The sequence below is a fragment of the Pelecanus crispus genome, chromosome 3 (genome assembly GCF_030463565.1).
Source record: "Pelecanus crispus isolate bPelCri1 chromosome 3, bPelCri1.pri, whole genome shotgun sequence".
In the NCBI taxonomy this organism is placed as follows: domain Eukaryota; kingdom Metazoa; phylum Chordata; class Aves; order Pelecaniformes; family Pelecanidae; genus Pelecanus; species Pelecanus crispus.
Window position 1 is genome coordinate 17,237,682 of NC_134645.1, and position 21,113 is coordinate 17,258,794.

The window sequence follows — 21,113 nt, forward strand, 5'->3', positions numbered from 1 at the left end:
ACAAACCCCAGATCTTATCCAATTCACACAGATGCACCCTGATCCAGAATAAATTGGATTTTACTCCAGTCATATGCTTGGTTTAAGGTTTGTTTTATAGATTCCTTGCCCCAAGAAAAATGTAGGTTAGTAAAAGAACTCCAACTGGATATAACTTGAAATTGGTGACAGGCAGACAGAGAACTCCTCCATCCTTTTTTCTTAAACAGCAACAACAAACACACTGACATTGTGCTGGGGCTCAGTTCTCCTGCTCCCTTCACAAAGACATTTTGAAGCTGCTCATGAAAGCTGGAGGTTAACAGGAAAAATAAGCTTGTTTGCAAACCAATTCATTTTCTTAGGATTCTTGATTTTATCTTACCTCATCTACATAAGGTTTTACAAGCACTTGACCAACTAATGCCTCTGCATCTCGTGTTTTGTCAATTGTTGCATAAGTGCGAAGACAGTGACGTATTATGTCAACATTTGAAGTTTGAAGGCCTTCCAAGAGCAGCCCTTCCAGAGACTGCTGCAACATGGCTGTTATTCCAGCTATACGCTATGAAGAGAAACAAAATATAGTAATAAAAAACCAAAAGCAAAGCCTTGCCATCATCACTAAAGTAAATTCTTCCAGAAATACCTAATTCAGCTTTCCACTTTCATTTGAAAGAGGCACAACTTTTGATAACTGTCAGCATTAAGGGATCATTAACACAAGCATAATGGGTTACTGATGCTATTTAACACAGTATTTATTATAATAAGGTTAAAAGGCAATTATTTTCCTCTATATGTTGTAAGTTATGTGGTAACTTACCTACGGTCCCCTTTATCCTGAAGAAATAGGTCAATAATTGTTCCTTGTTCAACTGAACCATTATGGGTGATAATATATAAAAACTTTACAATAAGTCACCAGGGGTAACAACTGTGGCATGTATCTGTCAATAACTAAAACGATAGTGTGTTCCCAGTACTACTTGTCAAACTACCGCAAACCAAAGACATTGAGTGACACTGGCAAAAAAAACAAACAAACAAAAAACAACAAACCCACCCCCCCCCCCCACCCCCCCCCCCCAAAAAAAAGGACATGCCATTAGATTCCTTCTGGCTTTTGCCAAACAGCTGCTTTGGTCAACATATATTCTCCCATTCGCTAAGCATTCTTCCTCATCTCCTGCAACATCTCTTCCACCAGATCCAACTCATTGCTGTACTACCTGCAGATATACTCCTGGCCCAAAACGGTCCCTTACAACTCTGTATTTGAAGCAAGTTCAGCAACGCACATTAATTTAATCACAGCTGAACTACCAATTTAACAGGTCAGATTTTTTCTCTGGCTTTTTCCATGCTGTGTCGTGTCCATTCATCCTAAAATTATTCTTTAAATAGCCACAGAATTTGTTCTGAACATGCAAAGCCTGTAACCCTGTTGCTGACTAGTCATGAAAACTACGATCTGATGACCCTTAGCAACAACAGGTACAGGACAGAAGCCCTGGCAAGCATTATTAAGGAAGCCACACATCAAAGTTAACAAAGGTCCTCCCACCACAAATACTACCCTGTTGCTCACACTTCTGTTGCTATCCGTATTTGATAACTCAATGGCCAGAAGAGTCTTGTAAACTGCCCATGAACCAACATGGTACCATGGAAGTCTTGAGCTGAAACACATTTATATTGCCAATAGACATACAGAGTAAGAACTGGAACTATGAACTACCTGGCTAGCTCAAAAGCCATCAAAAATGACAGCTCCATGCTAATCAGCTTAAAGCATTACCCTGTCTCCTTATTCACATTATTCATACTATCTGCTTTTAAGCACCAGTCTTCATTTGTTCCCTCGCTCCAATGAACAGACAGAACCAAAAAATACATCAACTCATGTTTTACAGTAGACAGTTATTAGAAACAGGATATCAGTGAGATTAGCCTACCCAGCCTGAACAGCCAGAGTTCGGCAACAAATTTCACCAAAACCCAAAGTTGAATATACTCAAGCCAGCCACTCTGTAGGCACATTCTGGTTATATTCTGGTCTGTACACTGCAGCTAACAAAACCAACACAAATCTCTAGAACTAGGCCTCAATATCAGCAAACAGACAAACTGCAAGATACATTAGGCTGACAAAAACGTCTGTTGTATTTCCTACTCTTATTCTAAGCAATTTATCCTAAAGAAGTTAGCCAACAAAGCATAAACCCTCAGAAGAAGCAACACTTGTAGTAAACTGATAAAATGACCTCTTGAGACTCATTTTCCCTCATAAATGAATTCAATAAAACTCTGTGGAAACAGGCATTTGTCTTCCAATTATATTGGTTTTGCTTGATCCTACAAGTGTTAAGCTGGCTATCATGCAATACTTACTGGTCTCACTTTGTCCAAAAGTGGCATTCCTTTGCTTTGTACGGCATGAAACTGCAGTTGATTAAATTCTGTGGCAATTCTCTCTAAAACCTGTCCAGTTAAAAGTGGGCTAGAAGAGAGATGGCACAAGATGAAAATACACAGTTAGATCCTACCAAATCAACTCACTTTCATCTGCAGCAGATAGATAATGCTGTCCCCCAGTTTTTGTGGTTTAATCTAAATATTTGAAATTCTGACAGGTACTACTACAATTATTGTAATCATGCAATAATAATCTGCAACAGATAACATGATTAGAGTTTTTCTGGAGCTACTAAAATGTGAAGTGGGTGAAGCAGAAGCTGAGAGGAACATAAGAAGCTGCCTCAGCAGTACAAAGCACTGTTTTCTATATGGTAGTGCTGCTTATGGTCACATGAAAAGGCGGTCTTACAGCTCATACTGCAGTAAGTGCTCTTCACGATCCAGATTTGTTCTTATTTCCCTTTTCTGTCATGTAGTAAAACTAACGACACCTATCTCTACAGAAAGAACCCTACCATCCTCAGGTCTATATAGTCCCAATGATTAGCCAAGTTTTCAGCCACTCAAGTACAATCTTGCTTCAAAACACGATTCTGCAAAGTGCCCCACCCTGACTGAAAACATCTGCATATGCTTTGTCTCTCTAGGTATCAACCTTTTCTTCCGTCTACCTCCCTCAACTCATTACCATGTGATCCAGCGCACTAAACTGAAGAGACAGTCTCATGTTCAAACAGGTTCATGAAATTGCCTTTTTCCTCCAGCGTAATTTGCACTTGCATTCCAGTCAATTATGTCAAGCACACAGCTGGTATATCAGTCCCAAAACTGGCTGAAAGACATCTTACATCCCTCATCAAAGGTAGAGAGAGAAGACGCTTTCCATTAAGTTGTTAAAAAACAAAACTTGTGAGTCTGACTGGAATTTGTCACAAACTTTCCTTCTACAAGAAGTATTACCTGCGTGGCTTGCCTGCCTCAGACTATTCTTGCAGCAGTCCTTTCAGTTATACATATGCAGGGAAAAGAATCATAGAATCGTTTAGGTTGGAAAAGACCTTTAAGATCATCCAGTCCAACCATTAACCTAACATTACCAAGTCCACCACTAAACCAATTAAGGCTAGAGTAACAATTTCATGTCTCCTGGCTTGGTGGATGGATTATTTTTTGATGAAAGTAAAAACTAGGAATCATTAAGGTTGGAAAGGATCTCTAAGATCATCAGTCCAACCATCAACCCAACACCACCATGCCCACTAAACCATGTCCCAAAGCGCCACATCTATCCGTTTTTTGAACACTTCCAGGGATATTGACTCCACCACCTCTCTGGGCAGCCTGTTCTAATGCTTGACTACTCTTTCCGTGAAGAAATTTTTCCTAATATCCAATCTAAACCTCCCCTGGCGCAGCTTGAGCCCATTTCCTCTCATCCTATCGCTAACTACTTGGGAGAAGAGACCAACACCCACCTCACTACAACCTCCTTTCAGGCAGTTGTAGAGAGCGATAAGGTCTCCCCTCAGCCTCCTCTTCTCCAGACTAAACAGCCCCAGTTCCCTCAGCCGCTCCTCATAAGACCTGTGCTCCAGAGCCTTCACCAGCTTCGTTGCCCTTCTCTGGACACGCTCCAGCACCTCCATGTCCTTCTTGTACTGAGGGGCCCAAAACTGGACACAGTATTCCAGGTGCAGCCTCACCAGTGCCGAGTACAGGGGGACAATCACCTCCCTGCTCCTGATGGCCACACTATTTCTGATACAAGCCAGGAAAAACTATTTCCCATTTTACTTCCAAATGATATTGAAATAAACTGTACTGTAGAGTATTTCAGACATGACAGGATTAGTGACTTCCAAGGAAAAAAACAATAATTATTGAATGTAAATTTCAAAAAGCACACATTTACTGAAAGCACTACAAGTAATTCAGAACTTTGGAGGCTGAGTTACATGTTCTGTGAATGACCAGTTTGTAGCAGACTAAACCTGAGAAAATACTAAAGTAACAGTCACTTATTCCATCAGAATTACATTTCTAAAGACAGATCCTAATGTTTGTAAACTAACTGTCCTGGTTTTGGCCTACACCAATACTGTGAAATTAAGTTAGTCCCACCAATTACAAACAAAACCCAACATTTACATATTTTTTACCTATTTGCCTCTAATGAGGACAATTCTTTAGTGCCTTGGGAATGTAGAATCTTCTCAATTTTCTCGACAGACTGAATAACATGAATAAGTCTCAGGACACACATCTGTAATTAAACAAAGATTTTTCACGTCCAACCCCGATCCCAATTTACATTACCTAACAACCCTGAAGATATTTTGGATGTTTTTTCGTTGTTTCCCCCCGCCCCGCTGTTAAGTTCTTTCCCTCCATCTTAACACTTGCGTCATGTCTCAGTTGAAGTATTGCTCACATAAGTCCCTAAAATCCCACAATGTCTGTCACAGATGTAGAACAGCTGTTCTTATCCCTGATTTTTACCCAGTTAAGCACAAAGACAAATGGTAGTTCCTCCCCCTCATATAAAAATTAAACTGCTGCATTTCAATTAAATTCATAATAAACAAGTTTATATACTACTACAAGCAGAAACATGAGTAACTAATTAAAAAAGCAAAGCAAACCAAACATAGATGTTTTTGGCAAATAAAGTAAAATAAAGATTTATGATCAACTAGATACTGTAAAAATGAAATCTGTCAACCAAAACTTCAATCATTTTTACAAGCGCAAAATCCTGCACAGTGTGCATCCAGACAGCCTAAAACTTTTAAAATTTCATTTTCTCTGGTTTAATGGCAGAAACAAAAGCCGTCCTAATGAGGATCCTTCCAAGGTAGTCAATCGTCTGTTGTACCTTTTTTCTTCTAATATCTTCCTGTTTAGTCATTCGGTCATCGACTGCTTGAATTCCTTCACTGACACATGACTTAAGACTCTGTGAGAGAGAAAGTTGGTATGAAAAGTTGGCTTCCCACTGAAGGTTTAAAAAAACCTTAACTCAAAAAATCTAAACTTAAAACAGGAGACAGATTAGTAACAATATAGAACAAATAAAAGCTACAGTACACTAACTGCCCTCTAAGTGAAAAAAACAGAAATAAGACTAAATAACTGAAAGTATAACCTGCTCCTAAAGTACTGCCACCACAAGTATCATTATTTCAACCAGAAGCATTATTTTAGTACCTTACAGAGAAAAAAACATCTCTCACCCAGAAATAAACAATAAAACCAATATGATTTTATGTCTTGAAACTGAAGTTATAAATCAGATTTAAGTAGCATTTTTCACATAAGTATTTCTCTATGCTAACTCTGAACTTATTTTCTGTTTTAGACATCAAAGCTAAGATATCTTGAAGGCACATTTATGCAGCAAACATCCCTTTGAACCAGCTGCCAAGATGAACAAAAACGGCCCTTCACTAAATACCAAGTCACGGTGGAAGAGTCAGAATAAGACGGACCTTCAAGAGGGTGATCTTTTATGGTTAAACCACAGGACTGAGCAAAAAAGTCCCTAGTGGGACTGTGCTGCATCTGATTTATTTACTACCATCTTCAAGTTACTCAAATATTAACAGTTCAGTATTTCACCATATACTTGTCTTGCAAGAGTCCATTCATTTATCACATTTAAGAAATCCTTTATCTCTTCATTAAAAGGCACTACAGAAAATGTAAATTTACTGCTACTACAACTGCTTGAAAACATGCCTACTACCACCCTAAGAAGTCAACTTTTAAAGTTTACTATAATAATTATTAACATGAATAAAAGACATTCTATATATCATATGAAAGTAAGCTGAATTTTACCGAGCTGTGTATAATGATTGTTTTGAGCATACCATAACTTCTTCCCTTAACTGTCCCAAGGGTACTGAAAGCTGATTAAGAGCCTTGTCCATGCCAACCTAAAGAAATTACCATAAAAACATTTATGACTTTTTTTGATAAGTTCATATGTGATTTACTGACAAAGCCTAACATTTTACAGATGCTAAAAGAGAACTGAGAAACAATACCTCCCTTTATAGTCTCCAGTTTTAAGTGCAATGCAAAAATATGTTACCTCAAGTACAGGCATAAAGCTATCAGACTACTTGTCACGTAAAGCCAAAAATGAAAGAAAACTTCGACCTATGGAAATTTTTCTTCTATTAAAAATGTTAAATCTCAGTCTTTGAACCTATATAATTGGAACCTGGATGAACTGGAGTAAAAGAGCAGGATACACAGCAGACAAGACATTTTAATATGAAAATGATTAAAAGTCTCAGTCAAGTAGCTTGGGTTTTTTTATGATATATTGACTGTATAGTAAATTTAAAGATTCCTAAAAGAATCCCTCAGAATGGCCTTATTTTATCTTTTCTAATAAATTTAATGATTTATTTCCTTCAATTTTACAACTACTAGCAGTTTTTTAAAAAAGTTTGCCTTGAATGTAACTTCCTAATGAATTGATTTTTTAAGACAAAAAGCATATATCTAAAACATTTATCATAGGCCAACAGCAATTCTGTACAGTAGCTATATTCTACAGTAACAATCTTTCAGTTTCTCTCAGTGCAAGGGGTCACAGTTTAAGATGTCTTAAATCTAATAATGCCAAAATAAAAGCCACATTCCTTTCACACGAAAAATAAAAATCATGCTAAAACATGTTAAGTGTGAACTACACAGTACAACTTAGTAAGACTTACTAGATTTGTTGAGAGATTAACAAAATCCGCATAGTCCTTATTTATAAGTTCTACCATGGCAGTTTTAAGGAGTTTGTAATAGAGCTCCAGATCCTCTCTGAGCTCTTCCAACTGCACACGTTTCCTGCAGTCTGATACAAAGTGATCAACATCGAAATCCGGCTGAAAATGAAACAGGAAAGAGAGAAGGATGTAAGCAAAAAGTTCAAACCAAGAACACACCCCTCCCCACCCCCAAAATAAAGTATTCCATACGCCAGCGGGCTGACCAAACTAAAGCGCTGGAGGGCAAAAAGGCTGCTTAACAGAGCAGTTTCCAATGTTCCAAGTTTCCAATGTTCCAAAGTCTTGGTCTTTAATCTCAAAAGCACGCAATGTCAGGGGTACCTAAAAGACTAGTTCTTCAAAATACAGGGCTGTATATTCCCTGCATAGGGTTTACAAAAACCCAACCAAACAAACGTCACAATACAGTATTAAGAACTACTTTAAAGCTCTCTAAGCAATGAGGCATGAATGCTGGTTATCAAGTCTATCTGCGACTTGGTGTCAAAGCACGCAGAGTACGATTTGCAGGAGGTATGTATGACTCGGGCCTGCCCTAGGAGGTGAGCTGCAGCAGCCGGCCCCGGCCCGGGACAGAGACGCTCGGCCCAGCCGCTTGTAAACCTGCCGGCTCTCTCCTCGGGCAGGCCGCCCCCCCCGCTCCGCCGCTGAGGCTCCGTTTCAGTCTCGCCAGACTCGGACGCAACCGCAGAGGTGCAAGCCGCCTGGCTTTGCAAACGGCCCGGACCCCGCTTCCACTCAGCGCCTCTCGGGGGCCTCAGCCCGGGGAAAAAGCCGCGGCGCAGATGAAAGATGCCGACCCAGACTCCGGGCCCCTCTCACCCCCCAGGAACCCCGCCACCCCCGCCTCAGGAGGCCCCCCGAGCCCACAGCGCCCTTCCGCAAGCCCGCCTGCCTCGGCAGCCCCCACCCACCTTCATGAACTCGTCCTTGTCAAAGCAGAGGTTCTCGGGGCCCCGCGGCAGGTTCATCTTCTTCGCCTCCATGACCGGCGCGGCCCGACAGGCCCGGCGCGGCGGCAGGACCCGCCGCTGCCGCAGCAACGCCTCCCCGCCAGCACGGCACCGGCAGGGCAGGCCGCAGCGTGCGCCCAGAGAGGCGCCGCGGCCGCCCGCCGCCGCGGCAGCGCCCCCTGGAGGGCTCCGAGCGGCCCTGCAGGCGGCAACGGGCGAGGGCGGGCGGCAGGGATCTCGAAATGGCGCGGCGGGGCGGCAGCGGGAGTGGGTGTGTGCCGGCGTGTGGGGCACGGGCCTGTAAAGCTAGCCTGCCCGGCCTCTTCGGAGGAAGTCCTCTGGTTCCTGCCACCCTGAGAAGTGAGGGGAGCTGGGCTATGCTAGACATCAGAAAGATTTTTTTTGCAATGAGGGTGGTCAAGCACTGGAACAGGTTGCCCAGAGAGGTGGTAGAGGCCCCATCCCTGGCAACATTCAAGGTCAGGTTGGATGGGGCTCTGAGCAACCTGATCTAGTTAAAGCTGTCCCTGCTCACTGCAGGGGTGTTGAGCTAGGTGACCTCTAAAGGTCCCTTCCAACCCAAAGCATTCTATGATTCTATGATTCTATGAAGCGGGTGCCTGGTGCCCCGCGGCAGGCACCCAGCGCATAAAACACCTGATCACGTAAAGCTGCAGGGGCCAGCTGTCAGGGCCCACGGCACAAGCCGTGGAGATCCAGGGCTGCAGAGGTGGGAAGGGGCTCCAGGGGATGGTACGGTGCAGCCCCCTGGCCCTGAGCAAGGTCACCCAGAGCCGGTGGCCCAGGGCCATGTCCCATCGGGGTTTAGGTGTCACCAGGGGTGAAGGCCCCACAGCCTCTCTAGGCAAGCTGTGCCAGGGTCTGACCGCTCTTAACAGCCAAAAAAGCTTTTCCTTGTGTTTAAATCTATTGCAGTTTGTGCCCACGTGGTCCTGAGTAACAGGAATCCAGTCGGAGCATAATTTATCTCCTCCATCCTCCTGCTTTTCAGCAGACTCTTCTGTTAGGGTCTTGTTTCCTTTAAAATCTTTTGTTCAAGGTCGCTTATGCCTTAGTGAAGACAAATTTAGCTCTAAAAAGCCTCCCTGCTGTCACTTGCATTTCTGTTTGCTGCCTCAGGATGGAAGACAGCAAACGATCTTGCTCCTTGCACGTACATTTTATAGATTTAATTTTGTCTTGGTGAGCTCAAACGAGGAGCGAGCCCAGCGCCTTACCAAACAGTTGTAAGAATGCATCCACTGTAGCTCTGCCGGGTGCTCTGTGGGCAAGGGCGGAGAAGACTCCCCGGGCCCAATAGACGTTGGTTCAGTGGTGCTGCAGTGGTATGCTGGACTGGAGACCACCAGACCTCCTGGGCAGCCAGCATTTCGGCAGGCCCAACATGTACATCCCCACCTAACGCCATCAGCACTGCCGCAGAGCCCAGCTGGCCTGTAACCAGCAACGATTTTTGCCAGTGATTCACGGCTGGCGCATGAGTTCCTGTCCTGGTTTTGGCTGGGATAGAGTTAATTTTCTTCCTAGTAGCAGGCATAGTGCTGTGTTTTGGATTTAGTAGGAGAACAATGTTGATAACACACTGATGTTTTAGTTGTTGCTAACCACTGCTTATGCTAGTCAAGGACTTTTCAGCTTCCCATGCTCTGCCAGGTGCACAAGAAACTGGGAGGGGGCACAGCCAGAATAGTTGATGCAAACTGACCAAAGTGCTATTCCATACCATATGATGTCACACTCAGTATATAAACTGGGGGGGGTTGGCCGGGGAGCAGCGATGCTTGCAAATAAAATTCTAACCAGTTTTTAATGTTAACTCCTTAAAAAAGGGGTTACACCTACTTTTTTAAGGTCTTATGTATTAGCTAAGACAAATCATGCTCTAAAATGACCTAGTCTTGCCATTTATGTTTTTGTTTACAAAGCTCTAATTGCAAAGTTCCTTGAGGAAATAAAAAGTATGCTTCCACTTGAATTTGTTTATTGATGAGCTCTTTACACTCCTCGTATTTATTTTTTTCATAATTTATTTTTTTTGATATATAATTTATGTCATTGTAAATTAAGTAAGTTTGTGGAATTTAATAATTTGGCAATGGAAACTGCAATATAACAATTTCAGTAAGTTAATAGTAAAACCAGAATTAGGACTCATGGGTTATTTCCACACACTGTCCCTGAACAGCTATCTTCACCTGGGGCAGTGGTACACAAAGTAAAGTTTCCCCAAGACAGAAGAGACTAGCAAAGCAGTGAGGGAATTAGCTATTCCAAAGAGTCATACAAAGCTCTCTTTAATTCCATTATTTTTGTGCTAGGATTACTTAGCTCATTTCTACTACAAGCCCCTTCATCCCTTTCCTTTCCTCACTCTCATCACTATCATTCCAAAATTTCCAGGCTTAGAAAATACAGTTTTACAGTTTTTCCCGTCATCCTTTCCCAACCACGAAGACATGACACAATAATTTCTTGTGAAAACTGTAATCACTATTTTATCTGCAGGTTTTGGATAACATATCATTAATGGAACCATTAGATGAATGAAGAGAGGGCATCTGAAAGCCTGTCTCAGCATTGTTGCTCTTATCTGAATAGGGATGATGTAGGTGCCAGAGAGTAGAAGAGCTACTTCTAGCTCTTGTGTGGGTGCTGAATTTTAAAGATTCCAGCATCCCTTCTTGTTCTCAGATAAAGAACATTTCAAGGGATCTATAATGATATGACAGCTGATGTTTTGTATAATTGTATCATCATTTTCCTGAAGGCTGCCAATGACTAATCTTGGAAATACTTCCATTCCAGTATATATCAGTTAAACTGGGAAGGAAAACAGCTAGGTTTACCTCCCACCACATTCTTAAGATTTCTCTCCAGTTTTATTATTTTAAAAAGCTGAAGGCATTGCATATAATTTATGATAAAGGAGAAAAGCGTGACAGTGTGCAGCATGCAGGGACAGAGATACTACAATTAATTTGTGGTAGACGCTCCAGGTACCAAGAACCTTCAGGAAACGTAGATAGTATTAGACAAACGAACGTGCCAGTGCTGATTAATTATTTTTAATATCTTGCCTTCCTAAAATGGTATCTCCATCAATGTATCACTTGGCTGTCTGGCAAAATTATGGAAGAAAATTCTGTGTTAGCTGCTTTCAGTAGATGTTAAAAACAGTGAACACCAATTAATAAATAGACATTCAAGGCAGAAAAGGGTATTTTCCTAATATTGACGTCTTACTGAGTGCCTTTATTTTGTTTTCTTTTGGGAATGGAATTGCTTACATGAATAAAGGTAGAAGAGTTCATGTCCCTGGTTGCAGTCCTGAACACGGAAGTCAATGAGTGGATGCTGCTGATTTCTGTGATAACTGTCAGTCACCGCAACATGTGCCTAACTCCAAAGGTGTAAATAATCCTACTGCAGCCAGTGAGGCTGCAGTCATGCTTAAAAAAGCCTTGGTCCTAAATGAACAAGGTAGAGAAGAAGTTTGCAAATTCCTTGAGTGGTGGGTCTTAGAAGCCAACTATAAAATGCAGTAATGCCATTGTTTTGTGATTATATTAAAATATGATTTTATATGTATTATACAAACAAACATACATCTTGACATAAGAAAGAAATGTTTTATAGTGAGAACAATCATTCACTGGAACAACCTCCCCAGGGATGTGGTGGAGTCATCATTGCTGGAAGTTTTCAAGATGCAATTGGAAAGGGTGCTAGATAATCTCTTCTAGGCTCCCTTTCACATGAAAGGTTGGACCAGATGATCTTTAGAGGTCCCTTCCAACCTGGGCTGTTCTATGATTCTATGATATGTGCTATAAGATCTATAGTGAATGTATGTAAAATGGAGAACAGCAGTATGAAAATGGACCAGCTTAAAACATGTTTTGAACATATATCATGTTAAAATATTGCAGAATCGTCCCCTTTCCCTGATGTGTTAAGTACAGACTAATACTTTACATCCAAGATATGCTGAGTACAAAGTGATGAGGAAGGAGGGAGACAGGAGCGGAGGCAGGGAAGGAGGAAGCTTCAGCTCTCTCATGCTTGAGTTGCCATGCCCAAACAAATCATAGCATAAAGGAGCTGCTTAACTTATGACATCCTACCTCAGTGCCCCAAATAATAACTAAAAAAAGGCTGTGGGTTTCCACCTTCTCCTCCTCCTGACATGCTGAGGATGACAGTGAGGAAAGCTCTCAAAATGGGACTTTATTTTGAGTTCATCTGAAAATTTCTTCTGGGTTGTTGACTTCTCAGCTGGCTAGTTGGAGTTCAGTGATATCCCAGGTGGCACAAAAGTAGCAAAACGGGAACTGAGATAACTGCCTATGTCTGATTCAGCAGGCTCTTACCCAAAATTCAGGAACTATCAGCTTATTTCCATCAGGAGAGGAAACAGGTGGTAAAGTTGTTTATTTCTTTGATAATGTTGTTATTACAACAAAGTACAAAAGTTTACCTTCTTTAAGACAAGAGAATTAGAACAACAGCACAATGTATTTGTTTGGAGGTCCAAAAGTGCCTGTTAAGCTTTTCATCAGGATTACGATATTCATGAGGAGGGCCATGAAAATGGTCAGAGGGCTGGAACACCTGGCTGATGAAGAAAGGCTGAGAGAGTTGGGTTTTTTCAGCCTGGAAAAGAGAAGGCTCTGGGGAGACCTTATTGTGGCCTTTCAATATGTAAAGGGGGCTTATAAGAAAGATGGAGACAGACTCCTGTAGTGACAGCACAAGGGGAAATGGTTTTAAACTGAAAGAGGGTTTAATTAGATTGGATATAAGGAAGAAAATTTTTACAACGAGGGTGGTGAGATACAGGAACAGGTTGCCCAGAGAAGTTGTGGATGCCCCATCGGAATTATTCAAGGTCAGTTTGGATGGGGCTTTGAGCAACCTGGTCTAGTGGAAGATGTCCCTGCCCATGGCAGGGATGTTGGACTAGACGATCTTTAAAGGTTCCTTCCAACCCAAACCATTCTTTAGTTCTGTGGTTCTATGATGCTATGACTGTCCAGAATATCGCTGCTGTTGCTTTTCTTTCATTCCGTATTGTTTCTTCAGCTTGTCTCACTGTCAGCCACATACCTCCCTGGAAGACTACCTAGTGAAACCCTTATGTGTTTCTGTTTGTATTTCTCAGTGGTTTCACATTTGTTTGTTTGTTTGTTTTGCATTGTGATCTATATCCGTGTTTTGTTTGGAGATGGCATGGTTTCAGCCACTTGGTTTCCTAAGGAAGCTCTGTAGTTTCTTACAGTTATCACAAAGGAAAGGTAACGGTTGTATGTTGCAAGTTCAATGAGGTTTAATCAAATCCACAATAACAATTTGTTGTGGAAGAGCCAGGAAACACAAATTTTTTGCCTTTCTCCTTCTCTAATAGCTATCTGTTAGAGAAGGAGATGGAAGAAGTTCAGGTGTCCCATGACGATAGGGGTTATGCATTTTTAGCATTTGCATTGGTAGCCACTGGATGTCACTAATGGTTCACAAAAACATAGAAATCTGTGCACTTTTTCCAGGTGGTAAAAAAATGACTTAAAGAGCACAAAGTCTGAAGAAGCAGCATTTCTATGTGAAATGGGAGCAAATTATATCAGTGTGCAGTAAGCATAGATCTGTTTGGGATCACCAAGTTGTGTTGAACTTGGTGACTTTTTAGGTAGCAAACAGATCCTCCGTTATAAGACTCTGGGGAGCAAAGCCTGCAAAGGTTTCTTGCATAGCTCAGTTATGAAACACGAGCATAACCAAGCTGGAAGAGAAATTCCATATGGGAAAATGTAAGCGTGAGTTGTGGTGTATGTATAATGGATATTGCACATAAGTGTACACTCACACACACAGAATCCACCTAATAACACCACAAGAGAGGAAATAATGAAAAAGGCTCAGATGTGCCATTATTGTATAAACTGGTTAAGAGGAAAAATACACATCTGAGGATTTTAGTAAATGTTCTTTAGAGATGGCAAAGCATCTTCTGGCCAACACCACCATATAGGTGCCACTGCTGCTGTGCCTTTTGCACTGCAAGTCTCAAGAAGACAATATACCAAATGACTTCATGCTGCCATGATTTTTGCATTAAATTAGCAACCACTAGAATACCTGCTACAGATGTATGTAGGACGTACAGACCTCTGTTCAAGAAATCCTGGAGAGAGATTTCTATTTATGCAGTACATATGCCAGATATCAGACATACCCCAGCTGCTTCAGATTTGCTGTGATTGTATAGATCAACTGTGCAGCCACCATGCAAGGGACGGTTGTCTACTGCAGTCCAGGCAGGTGTTTTGGTCAGATCCACTGGCCTCAGATGCATTCCCATTGCCTGGAATGCCATGAATTTCCTGACATACCCAGTCAATCTACTTATGCACCACCAGCCATCTGCCAGGGGCTGTCTGATTTCTAGAAATGCCAGAAAAATAGCCAGACCCTGCTTTTTCTTCTGGACATAAACTGCAGGAAGGAAAAGAGGGCATGCCGGTCAAAAAAATAATCTATAAACAAGCATACAGAGACCAGAAGTAAAGGTACACTATAAATACAGTATAGCCACTGCAGTCTGGGGACTGGCCCACATGTTAAGGCGAGTTGCCCTTATACATGAACACATACTTGATCAAATTATCATTTCATTTTTTGTTCTTTTGCTATCTCTGTTTTGAATACTATTATATTTTGCTTTCTCCACTGTTAACTCCTTCCATTTCCGTTTTCATCCCTGTTTCCAAGTTGTAGTCATGTTAATGTTTGTGTGCTCATTAAAGCCCAGGCACAACTGAAAGTGATAGTAGCAGTGGTATATGCAAGGTGTGAATTTTATGGTATGGGATACAAAAAACCCCCAGGCAGACTATAATGAGGCTCAATGTACTAATCACCTTGGTATAACTCTTATGACTTCAGATGGATTATACCAATGAAACAAAAATTTACTTTCTTAATATGAACAAAAGGACGTGCAACATCAGGCAATGGGAGCTGAATGTAAGAGAGACATCTGCGGTTTTAGGGGACTGATCATTCATAGACAGTGTACCTATAGCTCTCTCCTATCAGTGCTTGGGCCAAGGACAGATGCTTACAAGATGTGCTAGCAGTTCCTGTGTGGGACTGCATCCTGGTCTAAGACCTTGGAGAGCTGAAACTTTAATCTCAGTTCTGACATTAAGTTCCTTTTTGATCAGAAGCAACATGCTTAACCTTTACTTGACTCTATTCCTCCACATTTTAAAAAAATGACTCTGCACGGCTAGAACTTAGAGTCATAATATTTTTTAAAAAACCTTAACCTCTATTTAAGTTAAGCTTACCCAAAGGTTCAGAAAAACCTGTCTTTTATGAGAAAAGCTACGTTTGATTGGAATTAATTTTGCCCCTTCCTACCAGGACGCTGTCAGGCTGCATCGTTGTCTTCTGAGAAGAATTCTTAATCCTCATGCAGATGGGGAGTAACAATAAACACCATCTGCTGCAAATTAGGTTACTCTCTTAGCAACGAGTGAGATCAGGCTCTGTCTCAGCCTCTCATTTTCTGTGCTGAAGTACACACTGGCACTTCAGCCTGTAACAGAGCAAGTGATAAGAAACAAAGTGGAAATGAGAAATGAAAAATCTTTCTTACTCCCCTCCTGGCAAGATCCTTCCCATCACTGCCAACCCCACAATTTTATTGCTGTATGCCAGAGGCCAAGCTCTGCTCTTCACCCCACCTTCCTCTGGCTCCCAGCTCCTCCCGGGGGAGTGGGAGCAGCATCACGAAATGCTGGCAACCTCTCATGGCTGCTAGGTGCTGGGAGCCAGCCCAAAAAGTAAATAGGATCAGCAGGGGAGGGATATGTACCAGCTGAGAGGTGATTTAAAGCTGTCTGCCGCTGGCAGAGCTCATGGGGAAGAGGGCCAGTGAAGCACTGGATTGCTACCTGGCCTCCCCTGGCAGGACCTGTCTCCTGACCTGCAGCTGTCCCATGGGTGCTGTTTGCCTCCCGAGCCAGCCATCAGCCTTCTCCTCCCTTGCTCCACCCCGGGACTGGTCAATGATTACAGCATGTCAAGTTGTTTAGGACAGCAGGTGTCTGAGCAGACGCTTGTCATTAACTTGGTATGGTGTCTCTCCACGCAAAGCTCTCTCCTGCGCTGTGACAAGGTGATTTTAACAGATAACGGTCTGGGTTTTCCACCTTTTTATATGGTGCCTGATCGGCACTCTCTGGTGGTAATGTCCATGAGGTCTCAACCAGGTTCAGGCAGTCCTTAATTCAAGTGCTATGTGGATCACAGAGTCATATACACTTGCAGAAGATAGAAATTCACAGTGTTCAGGAGTCATTTAAAGCGTTCTTCTGATGAAGCTATATAAGGAAATGTTATCTTTGCCCTGAAGTCACCAAAAATATACTTGTAGATAAAGGACTTGAATTTGACTCACTGCCAGGGGAAAAATCTCTCTACTCTTTATTCAAATATTTGTGAAAAAATTTGCACATCTTGACAGTTTCAAGAAATCCTCATAGAAATACTGTATGTATCATTCCTTTTTTGTATTTGTCATGCTGTGGTTCCCAGTTAATGTGCCAGTAGGTGAGCATTGGCATGATTAGTCACCGGGAACTAACCTTTCTAATCTGCTCAGAAAATTTTACTGTACAGGATTTGTTAAATTAATGCATGTGATGCTCCATAAGTTGTGAGACTCAACTAATTGCAATGAGCTGTATAGAGTATTCAATGCTTCTAGGATATGTCACATGCTACTGAGTGTGTACACATGTGCTAATCAGCTGATGCTCCCGAGAAGGGTAGGATTTATGGGCACATGCACTAAACCATCCACACATTCATGAGTTGGTCCTGCGGGTCAAGCACTGTACATCTGATCTATTGATGCTCTGAGGAAATATCCCAGCTTTCCAGACATACAATAGGCTGGTTGGAGCTAGTGAGAAATAATGCCAGCTGCCCAGAATCATAGGCAAATGTGAAAGATCCTCTCATTCTGCCCAGGCAAAATTTTTAAATGGAAAAAGACCATATCTGAGACATATGGTAACCCGAACTACACATATTATGCAGGCTGTGAGTCACTGTCATTGTCTAATGCTGTGCAGGTAGAGCTAGGAAAGAAACAAGGCTATGATTTGCAATCCTCATTCTGTCCTTAGGCCAGCTTTGTCAGATTCTCACTTAGGCTACCAATTAATTTACACCTGACAATAAATGATTGGACATGAGCTCATATTTTCTGTTGATTCCACCATTTTCTGCTTGTCCTCTGCTGTCTAAACTTAATGAATGGCTCTTCTCAGGACACCTGTGCAGGCAAGTGCCTTTGTTAAAAAAAGTTCCCCCTGACCTCAGCTACATTATAGAAAGATATTGTAATTGGAGGTGAAATCTTCAATCAACTGGTTTTATGGTGCTTTTGGTTTAGATAGTTTATAACATTTTGAAGGGACCACATATTTGAAAGCCATGCTTGAGGCTTCTTAAGAATCAGATCCCTACAAGATTCAGCATCTGAAAAGCAAGGCAAAATCATGAGTCATTTATTAAAAAAGTAGAACATATCTGTGCTTTACCAGTGGTGCAATTATGTGCACTAGGTGAAGAAAGCTCATTTTATTAAAAAGAATTTTTAGCATGCACCCTCCTGAGATATAAGCAAAGAAATTAGCAATAGAAATTACCTGTTTGGTCATAAAGTCCATCCCTTCACAGAAGGATAATTGCTGTGCAATAAAGAACACAGATAGCTCAAATAAGCTTAAATTTCTCATGGAGAAGACTGAAGGCAAGATATGACTTCTTTATACAGATTAAAAGGACTTGCCTTGATGAAGTGGTCAGCATTTCTTATAAAAAAAAAGAATCATTGTGCCAAGAAGACAATACCCAGCCTGACCCAGTTTCTGAAAAGCAAAACCCATGGTTTCATGTTTTCTGCCATCTTTGAGTATGTGGTTCCTGTGAGTTATGGGAAACATGTGCTATGGAGAATGATTAGAAACAAGAGTGCTAGGTATCATTTGCTGTGAAGAACTTGTCCCATTCCTCCCTAATTGATCAGAGTTACTGTCCATTCTCCACTTTCTGAGCAAATATGTGTGGTCCTATTCTGTAAATCTTACATGAGTGGCATTGGATATATGGTGTACTCTGCAGGGGTTCCCCACACCCATGTTAAATATAAGGGTGGAGGGCAGGGTGCCGGGCTGCACACAGGTTACCAGCAGCCCTATCTGCCAAACTGACAGAGACAGCTACCCCTGAGTCACACCACTGAGGGGGAGCTGCCAGTGTGAGGGAGGCATTTATGTCAGCTGCTCACAGGGCTCCCACACATGCTGCTTGCTGGTAATTTTTATTATAAGTGTCACAATACATCACATGTTTCCTTGAGTTCCTATTTCACTTTTCTTTGCCATAGCCAAATGGCAGAATGGACAACAGGTGTTTTTTCAGTAGTTGGATGAATCCTTGGAGGCACATACAGGGCACCAGGCATAGGCATTTGAAGGACAATTAGAGAAGTTAGGAGCTATTCTCAGCCTGAGATCAGAGCTTCACACCTCCCAGATATGGGGTGCAGCCCAGAGTTGGGCTGACAGGTGTTTTTGAGAGTGCTCTCTGGGTTACTGTCTTTAAAAGGTTGTGGCACTGAGGAAGCCTTGGAGCATTACTGAGCACTACTTTGCATTTTAGTGTATTTGCATCTCAGCTAAGGAGAGCAAGAGAGCAAAAACAGAGGAAGAAAGATAATGAAGGAGTCAGAGTGGTCTGAACTTACCCAGTAAACCTATATACAGGTGCTGCTAAGATGCCCAAGAGTGCTGTGTGAAGTATTTGAAGTAAAGAAACCACAGGAAATGGATCTGGAAGAGTTACAGGACATCTGGGAATGCTGAAGAAAGTGGATTGAACTCAAGGGAAGGGATAGCTCCTGTCTGAATTATGGGAGAGGCTCGTGGGGAAGACAATGAGGCTGCAATACTCAGGTCTTTCTGAAGCCCACATCTAAGCTGTTGCCTTCAAAATTCTTGGCAGTGCTGAGTTACCTGGTGCTCTGTGATGACTATTTACCTTGCTGTTCACAGCTTGATTCCACTTGACCAGGTATCTCCAGACCTATCTCCGTTGCCTGATTGGTTTTGTATCCATCTGAAGTTTCATAAGCTGTATTTCACCTGGCTATCATAAGTGATTCCCAACTGGGTATGCTGTCATCCACAACAACAACAACATTGTTTGAAAAAGAGAGAAAAGAGCCTGGGAGAATTTTCAAGGTTGAGGTACATTTTGAGTAGATATAAATAGACTAAGCTATCATCACACCTGCTTCTCTAACAGTCCCACAGATCACAGGCTGTAAGTGTCACACTCAGCAAGGACAAGAGAATACAGAAGAGAGGAAGGATCACTGCTGGCAGTGTAAAAAATACAAGATTTAAATTTATTTCTGGCTCACAGGCCCTAAACCATGGCTATTTTGTCCAAGTTGTGAGTTCAACCGTGAAAGCACTTTGGGTCACCTTGCTACCAATATAACTCACTTCTATTTTCTCTCATTGTCTCATAAAGTGTGGCAGGTGAGGTTTCAGATCTGCTTTACTGTTCCAGCTGTCTCCCATTCTGCAACATCTCTCTCCTAAAATGTTTTCTCTAGTTACCTCTGTAAACTGAAAATGTTTCCAATTCAACTTTTGGGTTCTTTTTTTTAAGATGATAGCAGTTGCTACAGAAAGTCTGATTCATAGCTCAGCTGGCCCCACATTCTGTCTTTGATGGTGTCTAAAAACATCAAGGATATTTACTGAGTCCCTGAAAGATACTCTACTGGAATCTCTTCCTAGCTAATACTCAAAAGGGCTCAGGTGCCTCAAAGCGAATTAACAACCTGAGACAGCAAAGAAACCTCTTCTTATCCCAAACGGTGATTGCAATGTCCCCATTAATGAAACAAAAGACCAAGGCTTACGGTTAGATCCAACTTCATGCATAAATACTCCAATGACTGCTGTGACCGTGTGCTTATAAGGGTCCTGCCATGTGCCACCCTGCCCAGTCCTGCATCTTGTCAAGCCACTCCTCTGCAGCAACCGCTGATGTACAGGCTTTAATTCAGGATAGCTGAAGGCCTTTTTCCCTCTGAAGGAAAGACAGCTCCATGTGCACTGTGGCACAAGATAGTAGTGACGCTGGAGCAACAGATGTGTTCTTGTGGGAGGTGGTGGGTTTGCAGCTCCCAGATCTCTTCTACAGCACCCTGTGCAAAGACTGAGACAGTGTTCGGACCAGCAGTGCCCTGTAAAAGCACTGGTGAGGCTTGGGAAGCAGGGTACAGGAGGGGGTGAGGCACTGGGGGTGAGCAGAGAGAACGTGGGAGAGGTAGAAAGGATGAAGACAGCCATGGGATGGGCTCTCACCGTGTGGGGGAAGGTAAACGTGCTTATTTTTGAACAACTTAGAGCCCTGAATCCAAGTTTGGCGGGTGGCCCAGTTTTATTTCAAGCCAGTCTTTACAGCACACATTCACTCCTCACCAGAGGAGGAGAATTTTCTTCACGACATCTGAGCTGACAGGACCAGCTGGAAGCAGATGGAATGGAAAAGGGAAGGGAGACTTTGAACTGGTCTTCAACTGGCCTGGTTGATGGCAGTAATTTAATTTGTTCCTTCAGCTCAGAGGCTCTGCAGAGAGCAGTGTCTCATCAGCATCCCAATTTGTCTTTATGACCCTAGGGCAGAAATCTGTGTTTCTATTTTTCGCATTGACCTCTCAGAATTTTTTTTTAATTTTTTTTTTTTTTTTTTTAAGAAAGGGCAGAGGAAATTCCACAGGCCCTAATAACATTTTCTGTTTGTTATCCTCCATCTCATTCACATTATGGCTTGCAGCTTCTGCACACTGGGG

The 21,113-nt window shown here is 42.2% G+C and overlaps 1 protein-coding gene across 3 annotated transcripts in view; it reads right to left on the bottom strand.

Moving 5' to 3' along the window:
• Nucleotides 1-8,182, bottom strand: part of COG2 (component of oligomeric golgi complex 2) — a 33,162-nt gene extending 24,980 nt beyond the window's left edge. For 2 of the 3 annotated variants that reach the window (XM_075707343.1, XM_075707342.1), the window contains exons 1-7: nt 8,111-8,182; nt 7,131-7,292; nt 6,273-6,338; nt 5,276-5,356; nt 4,560-4,663; nt 2,374-2,482; nt 365-544 (exon numbers count right to left, since the gene is read on the bottom strand). In XM_075707343.1, coding sequence (XP_075563458.1) covers nt 365-544; nt 2,374-2,482; nt 4,560-4,663; nt 5,276-5,356; nt 6,273-6,338; nt 7,131-7,292; nt 8,111-8,182 — 774 coding nt within the window. The remainder of the gene's footprint in view (nt 1-364; nt 545-2,373; nt 2,483-4,559; nt 4,664-5,275; nt 5,357-6,272; nt 6,339-7,130; nt 7,293-8,110) is intronic. The other variant, XM_075707344.1, reaches the window with a different exon arrangement.
• Between the last annotated feature and the right edge of the window lie 12,931 nt (nt 8,183-21,113).